The sequence below is a fragment of the Platalea leucorodia genome (genome assembly GCF_965183815.1).
Source record: "Platalea leucorodia genome assembly, chromosome: 5".
Lineage (NCBI taxonomy): Eukaryota > Metazoa > Chordata > Aves > Pelecaniformes > Threskiornithidae > Platalea > Platalea leucorodia.
The window spans coordinates 84,795,062-84,819,817 of record NC_138827.1 but is presented as its reverse complement, the minus strand read 5'-3'; the positions used below and the strand labels follow the sequence as shown (position 1 = coordinate 84,819,817).

Here is a 24,756-nt window from a genome sequence, read left to right as displayed (position 1 = left end):
GGTGCAGGGTGCAGCCCCACGGCTCTTCTGCTTGCACGGTGTGGCCCCGGGGGGCAGGGGGTCACCAGGGCAGGGCCTGCGGGGATCGCCCTTCTCCGGCTGGGACCCCCAGCCCGGGGGCACCCCCAGCCCGGGGGCACCTGGCCGGGCCCAGCTCTTGGCAGGAGGTGGCCAGCCCCGGGCCCCCGGCCATGGGGCAGCGCTTGGTGGGGCAGCGCTCCCAGGGCCACAGGTAGCCAGGGGAATGGGACAGGATCCGGGACCCCAGGCTGGGGGCAGTGGGGTGGCACAGAGGGGTCCCTTGGTGCCCACTGGCAGGAGCCCAGTGCCTTTCTGCCCTGTGCCCCCACACTGCAGCCCACATGGGGGCTTGTGCGCTCTTGGTCTGGGCTGGGGGTGCAGGATGCGGCCCCTGTCACCACAAGCCCCGTGTCCCCAGCATGTCCCACAGCCCCAGGATGGGGACAACATCTCCCTGAGCTTCCAGGCTGACGGGTCTGCCCCTGGGTGGGCAGCGAAGCTGGAAGCAATGCTCCGACTGCTGCTGCAGGCGTCCGGCCGGGAGACTTTCCTAATTACATTAATTAGAGGACAGGCAGGGCCTGGCTGAGCTGGGACTGCTGCCTGCACATGGCTCATCGGAGAGGGAAGAGCAGGATTTGGCCACAGGAACAGGGATGCTGAAGGGGACAGCGTGTGGCCTCCACAGCTGTCCCCACAGTGAGTGATGTCCCCTGGCCCCCGCCAGCAGCCTGGCCCGCTGGGGACGAGGCAGGCGTCCTGCCCGGCTCCACCCGGGCCAAAGGAGCAGCACAGGTCAGCCCGAAATAGAGCGCGGAGGAAGCCGAGCCTCTACCCTCCTCTTCCTCCCGCCAGGCAGGGGGGCAGCGCCGGCTGCCTGGCCCGGGGCAGGGAAACTGAGGCAGGGGCTGCCCGCAGGCAGAGCGGGCGGAGGAGGTGGCAGGACGCCGTGTCCCGGTTCCCAGCCGCAGCCCGGGCCCTGCCACGGCTCCCCCGGGGGCTCCCGCCGCCGGGATGCTCCGCACGGAGCTGGGAGCCAGCCTTCCCACCGCCTGCCCGGTCCCGCCGGCCCCGCAGCATCCCAGTTCCCCGGGGGGGCACCTCCCGACGCCGGCTTGGCCCTGCAAGGTGCTGAAAGCACCAGGGGCCGCGGGGCAGGGGGACACCGGGCATCCTACGCCTCCCACGCGGGTTTGGTCCCTCCGTGACACGGGATGAGCGGCGGGGGAGGGAGCGGGCGGAGGGACCCCAATTCCCAGCGGGGTCCCCCCGTGGACAGGTGTCGTGTCCCCTTGTGCCCCAGGCTGGCAGCGGGGACAGGTCCCCTCCCGGCCCCGTTCCCCAGCGGCTGCTGCCACCGCACGGGGCCGGCTCAGCCCCGGGCAGCCGCCGGGGCAGAGCGGTACCGGGCCGTGCTGCCGCGGGCACCCCCGCCTCGCCACTGCCCCGGGACCCCCCCGCCTCCCCGGGCCAGAAAGGACCATCTCAGCCCCTGACGTTCCCAGACCGCAGCTGGGAGAGGTGGAAAGGCCCCAGACAAGCTCAGATGGGGAATTTCCAACCTGCTCTGCCCCGGGGGGCAGCGCTGATAGAGGGCACGGCATCTCCGGCCACCGGGATGGCGAGCGGGACCAGCTGGAATCCCCGCCCCCCCCCAGGGCCGGAGGCTGCCGGTGGGCACGGCGGTGCGAGGCTGGGGCTTGCAGGCGGGGAGGGTGCCGGGGTGGAGGGAGGCTCCGGGGACGGGGGCTGGGGGGGGATGAGTTTGCCCGAAGGGGTTGTTGCATCTTCGAGCTCCTGGTAAAAGCTGCTTTTCGGAGCGTGGCTGGAAACACAGGCGGCGGCAAGAGGGGAGGAATTGCAGGGGAAATGATAGGTATTATTAGTAATAAATTATTTCCCCAAATAATTAGGGAATTGCGGGGGAAAGAGGGAAGAAAGAGACAAGTGGGCGGTTATTGGTGCAGCCCCCCAGCACCTCTTCCCCCTGCCCCGGCAATGGGGAACGTGTCCCCGGGGACACACACACAGGGACCCCCCAGCACAGCCTGCAGCCCCTGGGTACGGGGGGCTTTGCTGCAGGGGACACCCAGCATGGGGGGCGGGGGGGGGGGGGGGGGAGCTTCCCTCCTTCCCCGGGGCTGCCAGCCGGACGGCGGGGTGACACCCGGGGGTGACAGCAGGGCCGACCCCCCTCTCCATCATCCTCCCGAGGGGTGGGGGGGTGGCGAGGCGGGGAGGGGGGTCCTTCCTAGCCAACCCCCCCCCCCCCCCCTTCCAGAGAGCGCCTGCACCCCCGCTCCCGGTGGCGGCTGGGCGGGAGGCGGAGGCGGAGGAGGAGGAGGAAGAGGAGGAGGAGGCCCCCCCCCCGGCGTTGCCCTTTTAAGGGGTTCCTTGAAACCGCGCCCGGGTTCCATGTTTGCAGCCCCAGCCCGGGCGGAGGAAACTCCATGTTGTAACAAAGTTTCCTCCGCGGCGCCGCTCCCGCGCCCGCCGCCCCGCGCCGCCGCCGGCCCCCGCCCCGCCTCCCCCCCCTCCCCCGGGGGCCGCGCCGGGGGGGGCCGCCCCCTCCCACCCCCCCCCGGCGCCCATGGAGCACCAGTCCATCATCGCCCAGGTCAGCCGGGAGGAGGGGAGCGCCCCGCTGCAGGAGAAAGGTAACGCGGGGGGGGGGATCCACACACCCCCACCCCGGTGCGGGGGGGGGGGGGGGAGGGGAGGTCCCCGGGGTCTTCGGTACCGGGGGGCCCTGCGGAGGGCTGCTGTGGGAGCGTGCGATGAGCTGCGGGCGGTCTCAGCCTGCACCGCGCGTCCCGCTGCCCCGGGGCTGGAGGGGGATGCGCTGGGGCTCGGGGCGGGGGGGAGTCGGGGCTGTCTGCAGCCGCCCGGGCGCGGGGGGTCGTGCCCTGTCCCCTCCTGTCCCCCCCCGACCCTCGTCGGTGCACCCCTGGGGTGCTCGGGGCGCCGCTCAGCCCCCGGCGTATCTGCGCCGTTCGCTCCGGGGCAGCTGAGGCAGGGAGGGGGACGCGGCGCCGGGCACCCCGCTGCAGCCCGGGGCACGGCCCGGCCGCTCGGCCCCGGCCCCGGCGCTCCCTCCAGCCCGCGCAGCGGGGTTTGGCGGGGAGCGCTGCCCGTCCCGCTGCCCGGGGCCGGGGTGCTGCCCGCCGGCCTGCGGAGCTGGCAGGGCCGGGGCGGGGGCGGGGGGCGAGCGCGGGAACGGGGCCCGGACCCCCGCGGGGAGCTCCTGCCCCACGGGCTCCCTCCGCGGGGCTGTGGCCCGGCTGCTGGGGGGCACAACCGGGGGGGGAGCAGCGGCTCCTGGCCCAGGCCAGCCCCACTCCCGGTGCGGGCTGGGGGCAGGATCTGGCCCGCGGGACCGGTGGGGAAGGGGCCGGAGCCGCCGCGCTGCCCCCGGTGCCCGGGGCGGGCAGGAGCTGCCCCTCTGCCTCAGTTTCCCCTTGATCCGCCAATGGGGGTTGCGGGAACGGCGCCCGGGGGCGGGCACTTCGTCCTGATTGGTCTCTCGTCTCCGGTACGCTCCAGCCGGCCAATGAGAAGGGGGCCAGGCTGGGGGCGGGGCAAAGAGAGGCCTGTAAGCCCCGCCTCCCCCGGCCAGGCCCCGCCCACAGGGCCACCCACCCGCGTGGGTCTGTGCCCCCCGCGGAGGGACAGCGGCACGAGCCGGGGGTCCACGAACCCCCGCCCCCCCCGGGCAGGACCCGCTCTGTTATTGTAGGGTCTCCGGCCGCGGGGGGGGGGCACGGAGGTCACCCGTGGGGCGGGGGGGGCACATCAGGGGCTGTGGGTGGTCTCCAAACACTCGCGTCCGCGGCGCTGCCCCGGCGCCGGCGCTTGGCGGGGCAGGAAGGGCGGCCGGACGGGTGCCGGGGGCTGATAAGGGCTCGGGGGGGCCCCCCCCCGTGTCCGGCATCGACACCCCGAACCCATCTCACCCCCCACCCCCCCACCCCCCACGCCGTGCCCGGGTGGGGGGGACCCCCGTGGGTGCCCCTGCCCCCTTACCCCCCCTTCTCCCCCCCCCAGGTACCCCGGCCCCTGCCAAGAAGCCGCGGAGCCGCAGCATCCTCCAGTCCCTCTTCTGCTGCCTGTGCCGCGATGAGGGGGAGCCCTGCGCCAGCACCACCAGCGCCCCGCTGCTGGTGGAGGAGAACGGGGCCCTGCCCAAGGTACCCCCCCCGGCACCCCCGCACCCCAGCCTGGCATTTGGGGGGGACACCCGCAGCGCGGGGAGGTGCGGGGCTGCCCATCCCCAGCGCTTCCCCTGTGCCGGGATGGGGGGGGCAGAAGGGGCTCCCCGCGCCCCCTCTGGGTGGGCGGGAGGGGAGGGGGTGCCCCTCGCCACCCCGCTGACCCCCTCCCCGCCGCAGGCTGCCGTCAAACACCTCCTGCCCGAGATCAAGCCGCAGGACGCCAGCAAGCTGTGCGTGGTCATCGACCTGGACGAGACGCTGGTGCACAGCTCCTTCAAGGTGGGGGACATCCCGGCCGCCCCCCCCATCCTGCCCCATGCCTTCCCCCCCCCCCAGGTGATGCCCAGCACCCGGCACTGGGTTGGATGGGGCACCCCTGCGAGGGGGCAGCAGGGCTGGCAGCGTTTGGGCAGGGGGTGCCCGCCCGGTGCTGACCCCGCTCTGCCCTCCCCAGCCGGTGAACAACGCTGACTTCATCATTCCCGTGGAAATCGATGGCATCATGCACCAGGTAACGGGGGGGTGCCCGGCGGGCAGGGGGCACGGCCCCTCTGCCCCCCTCCCCGGGGACTGGGAGCCGTCCCAGCGCTCCGCACCGAGGGGCGGTCGGGGGTGTCTGGGTGCCGAGCTTGGCACCGAGGGGGGCAGAGGTGGGTGCCCCTCTTTCCAGCGGGGTGGGGAGGTGGGGGGGGGGGGGATCCTGGCACAGTGCCCGCCTGCAGTGGCCGGCCCCGGGTTCAAGTAATCCAGGATAGGCTGTGGTCTGGGCAGTCAGCCTGTTCTCGGTTACTTGGCTCCGGAGCCGGCCGGCCGCTTCGCCTGGGACGTGCCAGCGGGGCCCTGGCGTCTCCCAGCCCACGCGGGGCAGCCCCCACGGCACGGGGCGCGGGCAGCCCCCTGCCCCCCCTGCCCCAGCAGGGAGCCGCTGGCTGGGATCAGGGAGAGGAGCGTCCCCCGGGGGGGCCATGGGGTGCTGCCTGGGGGCTGGGTTGCCGGTGCCGGCGGCGCGCTGCCCTCCGAACCCGTGCCTGCAGGTGTACGTGCTCAAGCGGCCGCATGTGGATGAGTTCCTGCAGCGCATGGGCGAGCTCTTCGAGTGCGTGCTCTTCACCGCCAGCCTGGCCAAGGTGGGTGTCCCCGCCGCCCCCCGCCATCGACCTCCCCTTCCCGGCCACCCCTGGGGTGGCATGGCTCCCCTTGCCTGCCCGCCCATGGGCATCGCTGGCCACTTGTCCCCTGCCAACCTGCAGGCAGTGCCAGCGTCAGGCAGCGCTGCCTGCCCCTCCAAGGAGCTGGCCAGGGAAACTGAGGCACGGGGCGAGCTGGCACCGGTGGGGAGCTGGGCGCCATCGTCACCATGGGGCAGGCACGGCGGCACGGCATGCCCTGGTGACCCCCCTCCCTTGCCCGCAGTACGCGGACCCCGTGGCCGACCTGCTGGATAAATGGGGGGCTTTCCGAGCACGGCTTTTCCGGGAATCCTGCGTCTTCCACCGCGGCAACTACGTGAAGGACCTGAGCCGCCTGGGCCGCGACCTGCGCCGCATCATCATCGTGGACAACTCGCCTGCATCCTACATCTTCCACCCCGATAACGCCGTACGTATCCCCGGGTGAGGCTGGGGAGGGGGGGACGGAGGGGAGGTGGCCGGGGCCCCCCCTCAGCCGCTGCTGGCTGCGCTGCCTGCAGGTGCCGGTGGCCTCCTGGTTCGATAACATGGCGGACACGGAGCTGCTGGACCTGCTGCCCTTCTTCGAGAGGCTCAGCAAGGTGGAGGACGTGTACGCAGTGCTCAAGAAGCAGCGGACTAACAGCTAGTGGCCCCCCCCACCCCACCGGGTGCTGCCGGGCGCGGGGGGGCACCGCCGTGGCAGCCGGGTGCCTTATTTTAGGAGGGGGGGGGCCCGGTGTGCCCCTCTCTATCGTTCTCCGCAGCCCCGGTGGGTGCGGATGCCCTCCCTGCCGGTGGTGAGAGATGTGGGTGTCCCCGCCAGGGAGCTGGGTGTCCTCCTTGCTGTGGAGGAAGGGGGGTCATGGGTGACCCACTGCCTTGCTGTGCTGGGGACCTGTTTTGGGGGGGGTCCCGTCCTCCCCTGCTGTCCCATCTCCCCCCCCCCAACCTGCGTCTCCCCTCCCTGAAACGGTTCTCAGGTCCTTTTCCCCTCCGTGTCCCCCCAGGTGGGGAGGGGGGGTCAGCAGCTGCTGCTTTCCACTGCCTTTGGGGGGGGACTGGACCCCCCCACCCGGGCTCTGCCTGCTGAGGGGGGCTGGCGGCCCTCGGCCCCTATCTGCAGGGGGGCACAAGAAGGGTTAATGCCTTACCACCCCCCAAAAATAGGGGGGGTCTTATTGACCTTGGTGCATGGGGCCGCCACCCTACCTTTAACTCTGCCCTTGGTGCAGCTGATAACCTTGGGGGGGGGGCACGGCCCTGCCCCTCGCTCGTGCCTTCTGCTGCCCCCCACCTAGGGGTTGTCTCTTGGGGGGCAGCCCAGCCTCAGGGCTGAGCCCCTGGCCACAAATGCCCCCCACGTGCCTTGGGGACACCATGTCTCAGTGCCCCTCCAGCCTAGGGGGGCTCTTAACTTACCCCCTCCAACCTCGGTTTCTTCCCATGGGGGGGGTCTGGTGGCCTTCCCCCCCCCAGTTATACTGTGTCAGTGGGAGCCACTCCAGGCACCAGCAAGGGGGGTCCCTTCCCTTTGGGGGGGGGGGGGCACATCCCCTCCCCATCCCTCTGCAGCTTCACCAAAGGCTGCAACTCCAAGGGGGGGTAAAGGACCCCCATACCAGCATTAACGTGCCCCTGCCCCAGCCTTACCCCAGCCCCCTGCTGGGGCAGGGGTGGGGGGCACTGCGGCCCCCCCTCCCTGCAGCCTGGGGTTACCCTGACCCCTGTGGGGTTGGGCTTGAGCCAGGGTGTCCCCCAGCCTTGAGGGGCTGGGGACTCTCAGGGAGGGTTTTTGAGGGGGGGGCCGGGGGGCTCAGCCAGGCCTTTTTTAACGTCGCAATATAGACAATGTCTCATCTTTTTAGGGGGAAAAGCAACGGTTTCCCAAAAAATCATGGGTGCCTTTTTACCGCTGTGCCAGGGAAGGGGGGGGCAGTGTTTGGGGTGGGGGGGATGCGAGGGGTTTTAGTTCTACGGTGCTGTCTGGCCGGCTCCTGCCGGCACTGCCCTTCTCCCAGCGCTGGGTGCCGGGGACAGGCAGGGGTCCCCCCAGGCCTGCCCGCACCCCTGCCTCCACCCCCTGCCCCGCGGACCCCTGCCTGCCCCGGGACCGATCCTGCCCCTCCAGGAGGGTTGAACTCAGCACTTTATATTAGACAAGTCAAATGGCACCAGCAAAGCCCGCTGCCCAGCAAGCACCCGTGGGTGCTGCAGCACCCGAGGAGCACAGCCCCCATGCTGGGCACCCTTGGGGAGTCCAGGGGGGGCCGGAGGAGGCATTGGGGGAGGGCTGGGGGACCAGATCCAAGTGCCTTCATGTGATTAAATCTGTCAAAAGTATCTTGGAAAGGGGAGTCCTGTGTGTGTACAAGTGTGTGCACGTGTGGGCGTGTCACTAGTGGGTGTGCATGGGGGGGGGGGGGTTGCAGAGAGCCCCTGGGATCCCCTAAATCCCCCTGGGAAGGGGGGGATCCTGCAGGTCAGTGCTGGGGGGAGCAGCCTCAGGCTGCAGGGTTGGGGGGTCACCCCTTGCCCGGTACCAAGGAGACACCTTCATGCTCCAGGGCAGCCCCCCCCCTCCCACCCCGCTGCCCTGGCACCCCCGTCCCAACCCCTTCCCCCTCCTCCTGGAAAAAGGACCCTGATGCCACGGGGATGGGTATCCTGCCCCTTAACAAAGGGGGGCTGAATTTACCATGTGGGTTGTGCCCCTAGCTTTGGGCCTGGGGGGGGGGGTGGTGTGTCACAAGTGCTGCTTTCCTCAGTTTCCTACAAATAAGGTGTCAGACCCCCCGTGCATGGACTGGGGGTCGCTGGGGGGGGGACTTGTGACCCCCCCCCGGGCAGCCTGCTGCCAGCGTGCAGGCGGTGGGGTGCTGGGGGGGGTGTCTCAGCTGCCACCCTGTGCCCTTGTTGGCCCTGTGCCTCCCCTTATTAACAAAGTCTCTGTCCTCCCTGATGGCTGCACTAATTACTGAGTTCATTAGTGGCCCAGCGTGTCCAGCTGGGGGGCCCAGGGAGGGGGCAAGCCCTCTGGGGCTGGCGTGGGGTCCCCCACCCCTGTGCCACAGCGGCGGGCTCAGCCCTGCGACGCGGCCACCGAGGTGAGAGCGGCAGCCTGGGTGTCACACCCCACCCAAAACTCAGCCCCACACCCCCAGCGGAGGCTCTGCACCCAGGTAAGGGTCCCGCGGGGGACACTGATGTGGGGTGCAGGGGGTGGGAGCTGGGTGGCATGGTTAGGAGGGATTGGGGGTTTTGGGGGCCAGGGGAGTGGAGGGCAGCAGCAGAGCCCATCCCCGTGGCGTCGGGGCTCCCCCTTGTTTGTGGCTGACACCCCCCCGGCCTGGTTCAGCCCATTGCCATCACTTCGGGTATCCTTGGTGTGCGGGGGGGCAGGCAGGACTTGGGGCCCAAGCCTGGCGCCGGGGTGACGGCTGGGGTGCGGGATGCCCGCGGTGCTCGTGCCCATGGCTGCTGGCTCAGCAGCAAGGCCGAGATAAGGCTGCGGCAATCCTGCAGGGCTGGGGAAGAGATAAGAGCCGGATGGGGAGCCTGGGGGCCTGCCTGCTGCTGTGAACACCCCCCCAGCTTTATGTACCCCCAATTGTCCCCCAAACCACCTTTGGGGCTGGGAGCCACTGGGCAGGACCCCAGCCCCCTCTCCTCTCTGCCAACCCCAAGGGCATCACCAGGTACCACCCCTTGGGGCTGGGGTTCGGGGGCACAGGGAAGGGCATAGGGCTTATGGGGCACCATGCTGCCTCCCTGCGCCCCCATCCCCAAGGCTGGGGCTGCAGAGACCCCCAACGCGAGGAGGCAAAGCCCATCAGGTGGTGAGCAGGGATCTGGCTTCCAGCTGGGAGGTGGCACAGCCTGGGAACAGTCCCATGGGCAGGAAAAAAACCAAAAACCCCATCACCATGGGACCCGGCGAGTGGAGGGTAGCGGCGTAGCCCAGCCCTGTGGCATCAGCCTATTGCTGTCCCTTTGGAGAACCATTCTGGGGGGGGCAGGCACCAAAAAAACCCATTGCCACGGGCTTAGTGCTCCATGGCTGGGAGGGTTTGGGGGGTTTTGGGGACTGGGGAGTCGAGGGCAGCAGCAGAGCCCATCCCTGTGGCAGCAGGGCACCTCCCTGTTTGTGGCTGACAGCCCCCCTGGCCTGGTTCACCCCATTGCTATCACTTTGGGGACCCCTTTGGTGGGGTGCAGGCATCAAAAACCCCATCACCATGGGCTCAGTGCCAAGGGCCAAGAGAGCAGCAGGCCTGGGAAGGGCAGCAGGTATCACCCTGAGCACAGCAATCCCGTGGGCAGGGTGCGCGGGGTCGCCCCGTGCTGCAATAGAACCCGGGGCAGGCAATCACCTCATGAGTAACGGGGCTCTTCAGGTGCCGTGAAGCCTTGGAGGGCCGTGGGGACCTTGACTCCGGGCTGTTCCTGCCCTTATATGGTGAACACAGGCTGGGACAGGAGGGGACAAAGGTCTCCTGGGTGCTGGCACCCGAGCACTTTGCATAGGTACACTCACCTGTGCCCAGCTCTGCAGGGAAGGTGAGGGGCTGGGGTGGGAGGACAGAGGGTGGGCATGGGGAGGGGGCAGCGCATCCCACAGTCACCACTGCTCTGGCACTGGGGTGGCCTGGGGACGGGGCTTGGGGACCCACCCGCCTCGGGGCTGCGCTGGGGGGATGTCACCCCCTGGATCTGAGGGATGTGGGTGCTTTCAGGGCAGCGCAGCGGGACCAGGTGGGGTTTTGCGGGGCTGGGGGAGCTGAAACCTCTCCATTGGGCACTGCTGGCTCTCCCTGCCAGGGCACACGGGGGGCTCTGCCCAACGCCGGCTGCCTGACCCCCCCGACCGCTTGCCGGTGGGCACTGCGAGCCTGGCAGGAATGGCTGTGGGCAACCTCAGCAGCACCGGGGCTGAGCCCTGGCACGCTTGGCACCTCTGTGGGGCTGGGCTGTGCCCTCCCTGGGGGGCATGGAGCTGGTGGTGGGGTCGGGAATAGGGGGGGGGCTGAAGTGGGCAGAGTGTGCCTGCACACATGCGAGTGTGTGTGTGCATCTGTGTGCAAGGCCACCAGCAGTGGCCGTGCCGTGCTGTGCCAAGCTGTGCCGGGACCAGGCTGGGTAGGGCCGGTTCCTGCTGGCGTTGAGGAGGAGCAGGCCACTGCGCAGCGGTGTCACCCAGCTGTGGCTGCTGCGCTGGGAATGCCCGGTACAGCCCTGCCCCGTGCCCGGGCACAGGGCACGGCACCGGGGCGCTCAGGGGACCCCGCTCCTGCCATGACAGCCCCCATTAGCCGTGGTGCCAGCCAGGCCAAGGGGGACTGCAGCCCTGGCACCGGGGTGCCGGGGGGTCCCCTTACCCTGTGCAGCTCCGGACGGGGGGTTTATGGCCGGGCTGGCTGCAGACCAGGCTGGACAGCAGATGGCACAGCAGACTGGCTCCATCCCAGCTCTTAATGACACTGCCTGCCATTAACGAGGGTGTTGCCGATGCTCCGGCAGGTCCCCTTGCCTGCAGCACCTGTCACCATGGTGGAGCTCAGCACCAAAGTCAGCAGGACGCTCAACAAGACCACGCCGGGCATCCAGATATGGCGAATCGAGGTGGGGACAGGGGCACAGCCTGGGCACCCATCACCCGGGCACCCATCACCAGGCTGTTTCGGGGGGCTGCGGGAGGGAAGATCTCCCCTTTGTGTCTTCAGTGCCTGGGTTTGGGGGTCTCAGTGCAGCACCCAGGGTTAAATCCACCCAGATTTTGGGGCTGGGGGCAGCAGGGTGTGTGAGGTTGGGGCGGTATGTCCCTGCCAAGGCTGACATCTCCCTTCCTTCTGCAGAACATCGAGATGGTGCCAGTGCCCACCAAAAGCTACGGCAACTTCTACGAGGGGGATTGCTACATCCTGCTGTCGGTAGGGCAGCCTGGGGTCCCGCGGGGCACCGGGGACGGGCTCTGCCCCGGCGGGGGCTGGGGTGCAGGGAGGGGTGTCCCTGGGCAGAGTGGCCTGGGGACACAGGGGCTCTTATAGCGGGGACCGGTGTCCTGCAGACACGCAAGACTGGGAGCAACTTCAGCTACAACATTCACTACTGGCTGGGCAAGGAGTCGAGCCAGGACGAGCAGGGGGCGGCTGCCATCTACACCACCCAGATGGATGACTACCTGGGCATGGTGGCCGTGCAGCACCGTGAGGTCCAGGGCCACGAGAGCGAGACCTTCCGTGCCTACTTCAAGCAGGGACTCATGTAAGTCAGTCACCCTCGGGGACCCGCTCCCACAGTGGGTGACAGTGGGAAAGGATCCTCTGCATGCTCCCCATGGGGACATCCCCAAGTGGGGATGGGGACAGCCCTGTCCCAGTGGGGTGGGGGAGGCAGGAGGGGGATCTGGAGCTGGTCTCATTCCATCCATCACCCATGTGGGTGAGTGGGGGTCCCTGAACACCTCCCTGCCTGTAGAGGTGGGAGGGGGACCCTGCTGGAGCGAGAAGGGGGGACCCAAGGCTGACACCTTGTCTGTCCCCCCCCCAGCTATAAGAAGGGTGGAGTGGCCTCGGGCATGAAGCACGTGGCAACAAACACCTACAACATCCAGCGTCTTCTGCACGTGAAGGGCAAGAAGAACGTGGTGGCACAAGAGGTGAGTTATGGGATGTGGGGGGTCCCCAGCCACCAGCCTCTATACAGAGATGCTGTTCGGGGTCAGGATCAGGCCAGAGCCCCCCCAGACACAGCTGCCTTCATGCAGGGGACAGAGTGGGTGTGGGGCCATGCCGCCTCGCCTCAGGAGCAACCTCACCCCAAAAAGCCCCTCTTGGGATAGGGAGGAGGAACACAGGCTGGAGGCATCAGCACTGAGCCAGTGCAGGTGGGGGCAGCAGAGCCAGGGGGACCAGGTGTCCTGCTGCTTGTTTCCCCCCTCAAATCCCATCCCGCTGCAGGTGGATATGAGCTGGAAAAGCTTCAACCGAGGGGACGTGTTCCTGCTGGACCTGGGCCAGCTCATCATCCAGTGGAATGGCCCTGAGAGCAACCGAAACGAGAGGCTGAAGGTACAGCCAGGGGGTCCCTCCATGGAGGAAGGGGGTGACCGGCCACCCTCTCCCCAGTCCAGGCTGACCCCTTCTCCCCCGGGCGCAGGCGATGACCCTGGCCAAGGACATCCGGGACCGGGAGCGCGGGGGCCGTGCCAAGGTGGGCGTAGTGGACGGCGAGAACGAGGGTGCCTCGCCGGGGCTCATGCAGGTCCTCACGCATGTGCTGGGTGAGAAGAGGGACATCAAAGCAGCCACCCCTGATGACAAAGTGGATGAGAAGCTCAAGTCCTCCCTCAAGCTCTACCAGTGAGTTGCCAGGGGTGGGTTGCCCACGGGGGCATCTTGCAGGGTGCCAGAGGGACCCAGCACCCATCTCGGCTATGTCCCACAACTCCAGTCCCCTGGGACAGCCACCAAGAGGGATCAAGGCCGCTGCAGGGGTGGGGACAGGTCGTTGGAGCAAGGGGAGTCCCTGGTGCCAACAGGGTTGGTACCCACTGGAGAGATGCTCGTGCAAGCATGACCTTTGGATACGGTGGCAACGTCCCTGGGTGGCCCCATCACATCTGACACCCCTTTGTCCCTCCTCGTGGCCAGGAGTGAGCTGCATGGCAGGGAAAGCTGCAAACCAGGTTGCCACTGTGGCAGGGCAAGAAGGTCCCTGGGTACCACCTCTGCCATGATCAGGGTGGGGAAGGAATGGGGAGAGGACACCCCCACCCAACCCCGCCACCCCAAGGTGGGGATGGAGAGGGGGTTTTCCAGCCCCATTTCTAACCCCTCTTCCTCTCTTTTCCCTTGCCAGCGTCTCCAATGCCAGCGGGAACCTGGTCATACAGGAGGTGGCGATTCGACCCTTGACTCAAGACATGCTCCTGCATGAGGTGTGTCACCCATGGGATGCTTGGGGGGTGCCCAATTTCCTTGACAGCTTTAAGCCTTCAAAAGCCGATGGTGGGCTTCACCCACCAAATCAGCTTTTGAAGGGTTAAAGCTGCCCAAAGTCCTAATTTCTGATGTTGTCCCCCCTTCAAGGATTGCTACATCCTTGATCAAGGAGGTCTCAAGATCTTTGTGTGGAAGGGCAAGAATGCCAACAAGGAGGAGAAGCAGCAGGCGATGAACAGGGCACTGGTGGGTTAGGGGTCGGTTATGGGACAGCCTGGCTGCTCCCCGGGGTGCCAGGCACCCCATGCCCATGATCTGGGTCCGAATTCCCCCAGGGCTTCATCAAAGCCAAGAACTACCCAGCCAGCACCAGCGTGGAGACAGAGAACGATGGATCCGAGTCGACCATCTTCAGGCAGCTCTTCCAAAAATGGACTCTCCCCAACCAGACCAGCGGGTTGGGCAAGACACACACCGTGGGCAAAGTGGGTGAGTGTCCCCTTCCGACGCTGCAGGACTCCTTGGATTGGGATGAGGGGGGGCTGTGGGGACCCCCACAGCCAGTGGGATGTGGCTCAGCCCTCTGCCTTTCCCTGCAGCCAAGGTGGAGCAGGTGAAGTTTGATGCTACCACACTGCATGCCAAGCCCCAGATGGCTGCCCAGCAGAAGATGGTTGATGACGGATCCGGGGAGGTGGAGGTAGGGTGGCCGGGGCAGAATGTGGGACCCTCTCAGGGCACCCCTTGGGCTCTACCAGGGGATGCTGTGGGGTCCAGGGGCTGCAGGGCAGGGGGATACACCAGCCCTGGCAGCAGCACGTCCCCGTCCCACCAGGTCTGGCGCGTGGAGAACCAGGAGCTGGTGCCCGTGGAGAAGAAATGGCTGGGCCATTTTTATGGCGGGGACTGCTACCTGGTGCTCTACACCTATTTTGTGGGGCCCAAGGTGAACCGCATCATCTACCTCTGGCAGGTGAGACCCTCAGGTCACTGACCCATGGCTGGGGGACAGGGCCACCTCCCTGGACCGGGGGTGCTCTGCCCCTACCCAAGACCCCATGGGAATAGCATGAGGGTTCCTTCTTCCCGAGAGGGAAAAGGGGGCCGTGGTGGGCACTGAGCCCTCCTCTGCCCTGCCCAGGGCCGCCAAGCCAGCACGGACGAGCTGGCCGCCTCTGCCTACCAAACCGTCATCCTGGACCAGAAGTACAACAACGAGCCCGTGCAGGTCCGCGTCACCATGGGCAAGGAGCCAGCCCACCTGATGGCCATCTTCAAGGGCAAGATGGTGGTGTACGCGGTGAGCGAGGGGCTGCCGGAGGGTGGGGAGCAGGCAGACAGGTGACCCTGCGGCACCGGTGGTGACCTCCTGTCCTTGTCCCCCCAGGGTGGCTCCTCACGGGCGGGCAGCAAGGAGCCCACACCCTCCACCCGCCTCTTCCACGTGCACGGCACCAATGAGTACAACACCAAGGCCTTCGAGGTACCTGTACGTGCCTCCTCCCTCAACTCCAACGACGTCTTCGTGCTCAAGACCCCCAGCTGCTGCTACCTCTGGTATGGGAAGGTGGGTACCGCCGGGCACCGGGGCAGGTGCTGCCACCCCCAGGAGAAATGTCCCCTTCTCCTCTTCCTCCTCCTCGGCCGGGGCCGGTGATGGAGCAGCCATGCTTTCTTGGCAGGGCTGCAGTGGGGATGAGCGTGAGATGGGCAAGATGGTGGCCGACATCATCTCCAAGACGGAGAAGCCAGTGATTGCGGAGGGACAGGAGCCACCTGAGTTCTGGGTGGCCCTGGGGGGCAAGTCCCAGTATGCCAACAGCAAGAGGTACCAGCCCTGTGCCCAGGGGTCCCCTGTCCCTGCCCACCCTCAGGGGAAAGATGGGCCACCAGTCCCCAAGTGGGGTGAGCCCCGTTCCCACCACCACAGCCATGTTGCCCCCCACCAGGCTGCAGGATGAGAACCCCTCCGTGTCCCCCCGACTCTTCGAGTGCTCCAACAAGACAGGCACCTTCTTGGCAACGGAGATTGTAGACTTCACCCAGGATGACCTGGAGGAGGGTGAAGTTTACCTGCTGGACACCTGGGACCAGGTGAGCTGAGGGGGCACGGAGTGGGGGGACACCTTTGATCCCACAAACTGATGTCCCCAGGAGGGTGGAGGACCTGCAGCAGCCAGGGGTGGTGGGATGGGAGGCTGGAAACTGCCATGTCCCTGGCCCCATGATGTTTTTTTTGAAGCCCCCTTGCTCCAGGGGTGGCTGAGGATGGATTCCTGGAGCCCTTCCCCATGGACAGATCCTGTGTGCCCCCAGCCATGGGTCGGGCACGGCCCCAGAGGGCCCCATCTCACCCCAGTGGTGGACACGGTGACCTCGTTGCAGGTTTTCTTCTGGATTGGGAAAGGAGCCAATGAGTCGGAGAAGGAGGCGGCGGCGGTGATGGCCCAGGAATACCTGCGGAGCCACCCCAGTGGGCGCAGCCTTGACACCCCCATCATCGTGGTGAAGCAGGGCCATGAGCCCCCCACCTTCACCGGCTGGTTCCTGGCCTGGGACCCTCTCAACTGGGCTGTGAGTCATGGAGGGGGCTGGAAAGACCAGGGGGGCCCTTCGCAGATGGGACCAGATGTGGATCTGGCCCCAGCCAGCATCTCCAGGGTGCAGGCAGCGGTTTGCCCGATCCCTGCCCGTGCCGAGGGGCTGAGCGCTTTTGTCCCCTACCCAGGACAAGAAATCCTACGAAGCGCTGAAAGCTGAGCTGGGGGATGAGACCAGCCTGGGGCAGCTCACCTCAGTAAGTGGCACAGGGAGAGGGGGTGGCCGGGGGGCACAGAAAGCCCCTCCGTCCCCTTGGCAGGCGGCAGGAGGAGCTGCAAGGACACGTCCTCCGCTGAGGGGACGCCTGGAGCCAGCCTGGTGCCTCCGTCCCTGGGGCAGCCCCTGATGGGACCCTGTCCCCCCGCCCCATCCAGGTGCTCACGTCCAGGCAAGAGGTCTTCACCACCACCACCACCCTCCTCCCCGACAAACTGGAGACCTTCCCGCTGCACGTGCTGGTGAACACCTCGGCCGAGGACCTGCCGCAGGGCGTCGATCCCAGCAGGAAGGAGGTGAGACGAGGCTGGGGGGCTGCTGGGGGGGACCGGGGGAAGCCGCCCGGCTTTAGCTCAGCCTCCTCCCTCCTCCTCCTCCAGTACCACCTCTCCGACAAGGACTTCCAGGCTGTTTTCGGCATGAGCCGCTCCGCCTTCGGCAACCTGCCCTTGTGGAAACAACAGAAGCTCAAGAAGGACAAAGGACTCTTCTAGGGCGGGAGCCTGGGCGCAGGGACAACCCCAGCTCGCTATTTTTATTCAATAAAATGGATTTGGAGAGTGGGGCTGCGTCTCTTCCCTTCACCCCTGGGCTCAGCCCAGGCGTGGGGCTTATTTGGCAAAGAGGTGGCACACGGGGGGACACGGGTCCTGAGCGGGCACCGAGGCACTGCAGGGAAGGACCCCCAGCTCCTTTTCCCCGGGTCCTTCCCTTGCCCCCGCCGCGCTCAGAGGCGATGCAGAAGCTGCCCACACTGCGCTGGGCACCCCCGGGGAGCCCGGGCTCCCCCATCCCACCCCGGCGGCCGCAGCTCAGGGCTAAAGGTCTGGTATACAGCTGGAGCCGCTCCCTCCGTTATCGTGCCAACCTCAGTAAATACGTGCGGTACCAAAGGTAAAAGCAACAAGCCAGAGTCTGATGGGGTGGCACATGTGTGGGGACAGACGCCGGGGAGCGCTCGTCCTCGCCCCGGGAGGGGAGGAGGGCATCTCCCTCCCGCCTGGGAGCCACGGGAGGGGACCACGGGGACCCGGGCAACTGAGCAAAGTCCCAACGCCGAACGGGGGGCGGAGGCGCCCATCGGCTGCGGCATCTGAGAGGCAGCAGCCCAGGCAGCGTGGAAATAAGATCCCAAATCAAGAGAGGGTTAATAAAGAGGTTTTAATTTCACAAAAAAAAAAAAAAAAAATCTATCTACACATCATTTAAAAAGGGGCAGGGGGAACCCAAGAGCAAAAACTGTAAAGAATAGAGAGGAACAGGTCTGCTAAAACACAGAGAAAAGTGCTGCTCCACATCAACAGTGTAAAGAACCAGAAAGTCGGGGTGCAGGCAGAAACCGGGAGCGGCCACCCCGTAGCAGGCAAGGCTGGAGTCCAGCAGCAGAGCTACAGGGACAGCAGCTGCCAGGGGTCCTGCACCCCTTTCTCTCTCTTTGGCGGGCGATTACAGGGATAATTAGCTCCATTAAAAAGAAAACAAAGCAGATGAGTTATTCCCAGCCCCCTCCCAAGCACGGCGATCCCCACACGCCCCGTGCCAGGGTGAGCGGCAGCAGGAAGCACTGGGCTGGCCGCCAGCCCTTCCTCGGGATGCGGGACGGGAAGGAAGATGCACGGGCGATGATTATCTGCGCTGCACCGAGCAGGAGGTGGAAGGCGATGCCACCAGCGTCTGAGCCCTGCTCCTCCTCCTGCTCAGCTCCTTGCATCAGTCTCAGGCTGCCGCTCCGTTCGGGAAACCAGTCCTTGCTTTGCAAAGGCTCTTTGTGCAGCCCCGCTGGCCGGGGCTCCCCGGGGACCCGCGCACACAAGCTCCAGTTCATTGACACAAACGGTTTTGCACCTCTCGGAGTAGGGGAGTAAATCGCAGTCAAACAACGAACAGGCGAGAGGAAGGGCAAGATGGGATTTCCTTGCTTTTATGTGCTGAATCATTCTTGGACTAAACCGGGCTGATTCAGGAGCAGGTAAATGTTTAACCGCAACTCTGTACATCTGAGGAGGAGCCTGCAGGCGTTCAGGGACCGAAACTGAACTTCTCCACCTACCTATACCCCAGGATGGGTATCCCACCTGGAAGGGACGACCTTACTGAACTCGCTGCTGCGAAGGGGTGAGCGGTGGGAACGCCGCAGCTGGTGGGCAGCACGCCCCTTGGGGATTACACACCCGCCTTCCTCCCTGCTGCTCTTCGACAGCGAGAAAGCTGGCTTCTGCAAGGAAGGGGCTCCGCCGACACTCCTGCCAGGGCAAAGGTGCAACCGAGCTGCCGTATGCCAAACAAAAAAGCTTAAATTAATTAACAGATGTCTGCAAATTCTTAATGGCTAGGATAATAAGCAAGAACTTTTCATAAAATGAGGAACGCTGGTTTCAAGCATCAGCTGTCGCACCTTGATCCAAACGACAACTGGTTTTAAACAAAAGTTACTGCACTGAAAAGTCAGGCAATGTTTGCTTTTATTATAAATTAACTGGAGTGCAGCGCCTTGCAAAAACAATCTTGCCACCCAAAAAAGCAGAGCTGACTTCTGATACTACAGGAATACCGGTTATTTACAGCACTAGCGTAGGATGCGCCTGGGGAAAACAGGTTTGCCCTCTGGACGGAGCAGTCCCTTCATCACGTTCGCAGGGGCGATCAGTTCAAAGGACAACTCCCACGTCACCGCCTCTTCCCGTCGCCCAGAATTCTACCAAAATTAGTATCGACAATAGAAAAGTATAATGCTTTGTAATAAATTAACATATACACCCGCTCGGGCTGCATCTTACAAGATAAATGCTCTGTCGTGTTTACAACCAAACGTTCGCTCCTAGCTCGGAAACCAGAAAGATGTCACCCTGACCAGGTCCACCGGGCTCCTCCGACAGGTGGACTGAGAGGTCAGTCAGTCTTTTCGCCACGCCGGGGTCCCCGCCGAGGACTACCATCGGCTGTCGCTCCCTGCGGCGCACAGAGGTGAGAAGAGGCCACTGAGGTAGCGTCCCCGTGCCAGCCCGCTAGGATAAACTCTAGTGTGGAAGTGCCCATGAAAGAGGTGGCTGCTGTCTCCTAAATCAATGGTTTTGTCTGCTTTGCTTCAGCTGATTTATTCCTGAGAAACTCCTAACAATAGTTTAAAAAACCCAGAAACTATCTCGACAGCAAAAAAGGTGGGTTTTTTTTCGTTTTGTTTTTTTTAAAAAGAAGTATTTCACCTCTAAAACTCAAGCTGCAAAAATCAGAACTAGAGGCCAAAATAAGAGCAACTACTCTGCTTAACAGCAACAACTTCTCTGAAATGAGTAAATGCCAGCGAAAGGAAACATCTGCCCCTGCTAAATAAGTGTGAAGGTGCTGAAAAAATGAAGTCACTAGGCTCTTCCCCCCCTGCTGAAACGAGCTATAAAAGGAGCATCATGTCTCTAAATCCAATAAAACGCAACGCTTCTTCCTAACCGTGTTCTGTTTATGCTGAACATGGGCTTTCTGAAAGCTTTCCACCTGGTTTAGTTTCACAGCTTGAGCACTCTGCACTCCTCAGAAAGGAGAACAGAGGCATAGCTGCAGTAAAAACCCTCTTACCCTGGGATACGAGACCACCAAGGCAAGACCATGGTTCTCAGTCAAAGAGCAACTCAAGTGCCAAGCGCTATCCTGCAGACCCTGCCTTTTCCCACCGTTCCCGATTCACGATGACCCAGTGCAGAAGGGGTAACGCTAGAACGCTCTGTCCCTCCCGGAGGACGGCAAGCGGCTGCTGCTCACCTCCTGCTCCTGTTCTCGGTCTGCTCCAGGTGCTCACCTGCCCCCAGAGTGACATCGAAGCAGCCCTAAGCAATACAACTTCAGTGCGAAATACTGCACACCCAAAGAGAGACCTCTCCTCTCCAAACGGTACTCATGCAACAACCTTATGAAGAAAATGCAATCAAATAATAGAACTTGTAAAACAAAAGAAACCACAAATATAATCTCATGTCTAAAGGAGGATGACAGTGAATGGTGTAAAAAAAACCGACAGAGCTGCCACCAGGTATGCAATACATTCCACAGCACCGACAGTTTGTTTCCGGGAACCGCATGTAAATAGCGGAGCGCTTACAAACCCATGAATGTCAAAACGCATCAGCTTGAGGGATTCCAAAATGCCTGTTAGCGAGATGACTGGCAAGAGCGTACTCAGTGATCTGGGTTTCCAGTGAATATTACTAACACAACACACGCCAGGTTACAGAATCTATTGCTTAAATTGCTCTCGGAGAAAAAAAAAAAAATGCCAAGTGATATGTAAATCTTCGCCACTCACATCTCACGGGTGAATGGGCTTTTAAAGTCGAGTCTCTTTTTGCACTATTTTTTTAAATCAGTTTATGAGCAGCTGTAGTCTTGTGGCTTGATGCAACTCTTTAAGGCTCCATGCTGACAAAATTATTTGAGGAACAATAAAAACTTCACCACAGGAGGATCGCTCTGGGATGTCAAGGTTTAAACGCGTGGTTCAGGCCCAGGACTTGCACAGATGGTTCAACAAACCGAGCGTCCCATATTTCTACCTTTTGTCTCTTGTTTTGGCCCTGAGCTGTTTGTTACTCCTGCGTGTCTGGCACAAGTTCAGAGTCTTCCTTGTTCCTCAGGAGGAACAAGGTGTTTTACTCTTCACAGAGGCTGACGAACCGATCTTCCTACTTCCATGCTAAGTGGCTGTGCATTTTTTTCTGTTTCTAGTAACTCATCGAAGATATCCCTAGAACAGAGGGAAAGACCAATGGTGAAACTTAGGTAATCCACAAAGCCAAGCGTCACGGATCCTGGCAGAGAAAGGTGTCTTATCTGGCATCTCTAAGCAAGGCTTCTTGAATCCCACAGCACTTTTTTTTTTCTTTTTTTTCATTTATTACAATGAGTAAGGTCAGTGGTAAGCCTCAGAGAACAGCAACAATAGGGAAAATAACTCCCGGCTGGTAAAAGGATCAGAAGCAACACAGGACAGTCTGTGGATGAAGTAACACCGTTTATTAGAGCAACCAGTAAAGACAGAAGAAGGGACAAACTGAGGCACAAAGCCCCTTCTTCAGTTCCGTTTGCCTGAAAAGGTGTCATTTCTACCTACAAACCTCATCTTGCCTGTGTTCCGAGATGACCATGGCTGCAACAACACAACCGCTAGGAGCAGGGATAAGGGCATTCACCAATATCACAGCACTTAAGGAAAAACCCAAGTTCCATTACGATTCCTGAAGCAACGAACACATAGCTGAGACAGTGAATCCCCTTCTTAAAAGATGTTTTAATGCATCTTGTTAAAACCCTATGTATTAGTGACGTGCAATTCCACGCCTCTGGACTCGGAGCACTTCAACTTTGTCATTCTTCCATATAATTCTGACTACGATTTCTTCCGACAAATACATGGAAATACTTATCAGCCCAGCAAAGAGGACTAGAGGAAGAAGAGAAACCCACTTCCTCACAAACAGGAGCACCAAAATTCCCCAGGACACCTACTTGTGCATATAGAAGAAGATGTAGCCGCTTCTGTCTCTGTCACACTGAACGGTGGCCTCTAGAGTTCTAGACACTTCCAGGTCATTGTAGGTGAACCAGGACTGCTTCTTGATATCATAGACATCACTGATATAATGACCTTAAAAACAGAGAATGCACCTTTCTTTTCATGCTGCAGTTCAACCAGTAAGCTGGTTAGCTAGATACCCTGGTCCAGCAACCTGTGTCACATTTAAATGCTAAGACCCGTAAGATCCTGGTCTCTCCATCCTTCCTGGTCAACGAGCTGGTAACAAGCTCAAGCAATTCCATGGACCCCGTAAGCAGGACTTTGTCCCCATGCCGCAGTTAGGCACCATGACATCCTCAACCTGCTCCCCTACCAGCAAGGCACAATGGAAGACTTGCTTTGCTGCCTGAATTCTTCTCTGCAAATAATCCTGCTACAGTAATTCTGCATCACAGATTTTTAAGCTAGATGAGAGATGAAGAATAAAATATGGTATGTTTTACCTGAAGATGATGTGCTTCCGATATGGCTGACGATGCTGATGAGGCGATAGGAGTGAGGAAGCTCTCCTGTCTGAAAATAAAGTCCAATTAAAGCTTTTAGGCATTCACTTTTGTCCCATGTAGCTTACGGACAAGATGATTTATACACCTGAGATATGGGCTTTGGCCACTGTATTCAAAGCTGCAACCCAATCAAAGATTACAGAAACAGACTGGTTCAGGCCAAACAAGGAGTCCTTCCAGAACTGGGAAAAAGCCTCCCATCTTATTTAATCTTTCAGCAAGCCAATGGTCGTGCAAAGGCACCAGTCTGACCTCAGAACAGATGCTGACATGAGCTCTACACTGCAAACTTTTCTAAACAACCATTTCCTGAGCGACTTCCACTGATGTCAGAATTAATCCACCAAATAAACAGAGAAAGGCAAAAAGGGAACACCACGCTTACTTCTGAAATATCAAAGAAATACCCTTGATAATGGTATACAGATTTAACAGTTCATACTGGCTATGTAGCCCAAATTCTCTCGTCCTGCACCTGTAATGTCAGCAGACAACGCCCTCTTTGCATGCAGGAAACATGCTCTGTCTATTCACTGACAATAAAACTAAACAACGGTAATTGGCTTTTGACAATTATTGTTTAATCCTCTCTGGCCAGGAAATGTTATTGGTACAATTCACTGACAATACTCTTAAAATGCAACTCTTGGTTAAGGAAATTGGTAAAGAATTGTAAGAAAATAAAACTGCTCAAGGAAACTCCAATTATTTAATCTTTTCCACTCGACAGAGTATTCCTTCCACTGAGGCAGGCAGGCAACTTTCACAACGTGGCTCTGTGGAGTCCGCAAGCGCTAGCAGCTGGCAGCGCAGCCTAGGCTACAGTTACATTTCACCTAACGGGAATAAGATCTTGCCACAACTTCTCAGTTCTGGTGGTGCAGGATCTAGAAGCCCATGGCGTTGCAACTAAACCACCACGCTGGCTGAAGTCCTCTCTCTCCACAAGTGAAAATTTCAGGCCCATTGCTTTACGTGCACTGAAACATTTCTGGTATAAAAAGTTATTATTTACTGTTTCCTTTTCACGACTATCCGCATCTTACACAAACTCAGAAGGTCTCTGCAGCTGTTTTGTTTTGTTTTTTGTTTTCTTTTAAATTAAAACAACACAATAGGACAGACTTAAGGACAGACATTTTCTATCTTTTCACTTTCGAACATACAAGACCTTTCTAAGACTAAGCAAGTACATCTGCTCTGTAAAACTCCCTCCAACACTAAACGGATGGTAAGGAGAGGGTGTATTTCTCAGTTAGCTTTTGAAATCATGGATCACACCTCAGCATTTCTTTTCAGCTCTTCTGCTTCAGCTTCTGAATACTCCATGTCAAGAACATCCTCATTCCCAGAGTCTTCATCAGAACCAACGCTGTCCAGCAGAGAGCTGTTAAACTCTAGATAGCACGGAAACAACGACACCGTGTGAGAAGCCGTGGCACGCACAGGAATTCAGAACAGGTTGAGCTATACCTACCCACATAAACAAGTACAATAAAATGCTAACATTTCAAGCTTCCTTTCCAAGGAAAGCAGGAGATACTGAAATTTCCAAATAAAAACTCTCTTCTCCCTTCCCCGGCTCGTCGAAGCAATAATTAAGAAAAATATCTTGGACTACAGAATTAATTTTAGCATCATCTCTCTCTCATACTGCTACAAAAGGGCACTATGGCAATGACAGCTGGGCGATAAAAGAGCGGCTAAACACCCAGTTCGCTCCAGAGTGCTGGTGGATCTGCAGCCAGAACCAACATTAAAAGAAGTACAGCCAGTCTGGTCAGTGAACTGTAAGTTTCTGCAAGAAGAAGCTATGAATTACAGTTTTAACTATAAATTGCATTAACAAAGTGCATTTTTCAATTAAAACTGGCATCAAAACGCTACTGCTGGCAGCAGGCATCTTTTCATTGTTTTCAGTGGTAAGAAGGCTGCTCACCGCAGGAACTTCCAGTTTGCTTGGCTGAGCAAAATGCAGGCAGCTTTCTGTAAAGAGCCGGAAGGCACCACTGCTCCCTGTACATGCTGTTCCAAACTTCCTGGGATTCTGCAGCTACCCAACTAATTTAAGATTTTGTACAGTACTCTTAGGAGAAGTAGCTATGCTTTCACCAGCTAAATTAAAGCTATGAAGTCATGGGTGGATAAGAAGTTGAGATTAACAGGACACTGCTCAGGATACACATATATATTTTTTTTTTTTCTTAAAGACACTATCACACTGGTTATGATGCAGATGTTTTGCGAAAGAAATTCTCACACTGCTTGCCCTATTAAACCATCAGACATTAGATTAGTATAATCTTCTTGGGAAGTTTACAGATGACTCCCTTTAACTGAGAATATTTTACTGCTGGTTTCCACACTTATTCGGGCTGTTGTAAGCTAGACTACAGCCAAGAAACGCAGCCTCTTAGGTAGGCCTCTGCAAGAAGCACTTGCCATGGGTATTGCTAAATGCCACTTCACCAACGGTCCTCGGGTGACTAGCGGTTCGTTGGTTGCAGCACCACTGGGAACCTTTCT

At 61.0% G+C, this 24,756-nt stretch overlaps 3 protein-coding genes across 8 annotated transcripts in view; 2 read left to right on the top strand and 1 right to left on the bottom strand.

The window, feature by feature from the left end:
* The first annotated feature begins 2,526 nt into the window (after nt 1-2,526).
* CTDSP1 (CTD small phosphatase 1) lies at nt 2,527-7,268 on the top strand. The gene is made up of 7 exons (XM_082313724.1): nt 2,527-2,678; nt 4,066-4,208; nt 4,410-4,511; nt 4,687-4,743; nt 5,267-5,359; nt 5,646-5,831; nt 5,923-7,268. Exons 1-7 carry the CDS (start codon nt 2,612-2,614, stop codon nt 6,049-6,051), a joined length of 777 nt encoding a protein of 258 aa, XP_082169850.1. The 5' UTR covers nt 2,527-2,611; the 3' UTR covers nt 6,052-7,268.
* An 851-nt stretch (nt 7,269-8,119) lies between these two features.
* Nucleotides 8,120-16,655, top strand: VIL1 (villin 1; the record flags this gene model as incomplete). 4 transcript variants are annotated; one of them, XM_082313722.1, is made up of 21 exons in its annotated part: nt 8,120-8,583; nt 9,799-9,961; nt 10,922-11,023; nt 11,257-11,331; nt 11,469-11,665; nt 11,951-12,059; nt 12,361-12,471; nt 12,560-12,762; nt 13,262-13,340; nt 13,492-13,590; nt 13,680-13,833; nt 13,944-14,044; nt 14,180-14,317; nt 14,486-14,644; nt 14,732-14,911; nt 15,027-15,172; nt 15,294-15,438; nt 15,730-15,918; nt 16,073-16,141; nt 16,320-16,457; nt 16,542-16,655. In XM_082313722.1, the coding sequence occupies exons 3-21, from the start codon at nt 10,949-10,951 to the stop codon at nt 16,653-16,655; spliced, it is 2,481 nt and encodes an 826-aa protein (XP_082169848.1). In that variant the 5' UTR covers nt 8,120-8,583; nt 9,799-9,961; nt 10,922-10,948. The 4 variants fall into 4 exon arrangements, with proteins under 4 accessions (XP_082169848.1, XP_082169849.1, XP_082169847.1 ...); XM_082313723.1 differs by lacking the exon at nt 9,799-9,961; XM_082313721.1 differs by lacking the exon at nt 8,120-8,583 and having other exon boundaries at nt 9,507-9,928.
* Nucleotides 16,656-18,606: 1,951 nt separating this feature from the next.
* Nucleotides 18,607-24,756, bottom strand: part of USP37 (ubiquitin specific peptidase 37) — a 36,782-nt gene continuing 30,632 nt past the window's right edge. For all 3 annotated transcript variants that reach the window (XM_082313740.1, XM_082313742.1, XM_082313741.1), the window contains exons 21-24: nt 23,512-23,627; nt 22,168-22,237; nt 21,655-21,793; nt 18,607-20,893 (exon numbers count right to left, since the gene is read on the bottom strand). In XM_082313740.1, coding sequence (XP_082169866.1) covers nt 20,806-20,893; nt 21,655-21,793; nt 22,168-22,237; nt 23,512-23,627 — 413 coding nt within the window. In that variant the 3' untranslated portion in view covers nt 18,607-20,805. The remainder of the gene's footprint in view (nt 20,894-21,654; nt 21,794-22,167; nt 22,238-23,511; nt 23,628-24,756) is intronic.

Excerpts from the sequence above, each read along its gene's own strand:
- CTDSP1 (XM_082313724.1), top strand. The coding sequence starts at position 2,612 with ATGGAGCACCAGTCCATCATCGCCCAGGTCAGCCGGGAGGAGGGGAGC. Across the intron at positions 4,744-5,266 it reads TCGATGGCATCATGCACCAG|GTGTACGTGCTCAAGCGGCC; the intron begins GTAACGGGGGGG and ends CCGTGCCTGCAG. Across the intron at positions 5,832-5,922 it reads TCTTCCACCCCGATAACGCC|GTGCCGGTGGCCTCCTGGTT; the intron begins GTACGTATCCCC and ends CGCTGCCTGCAG.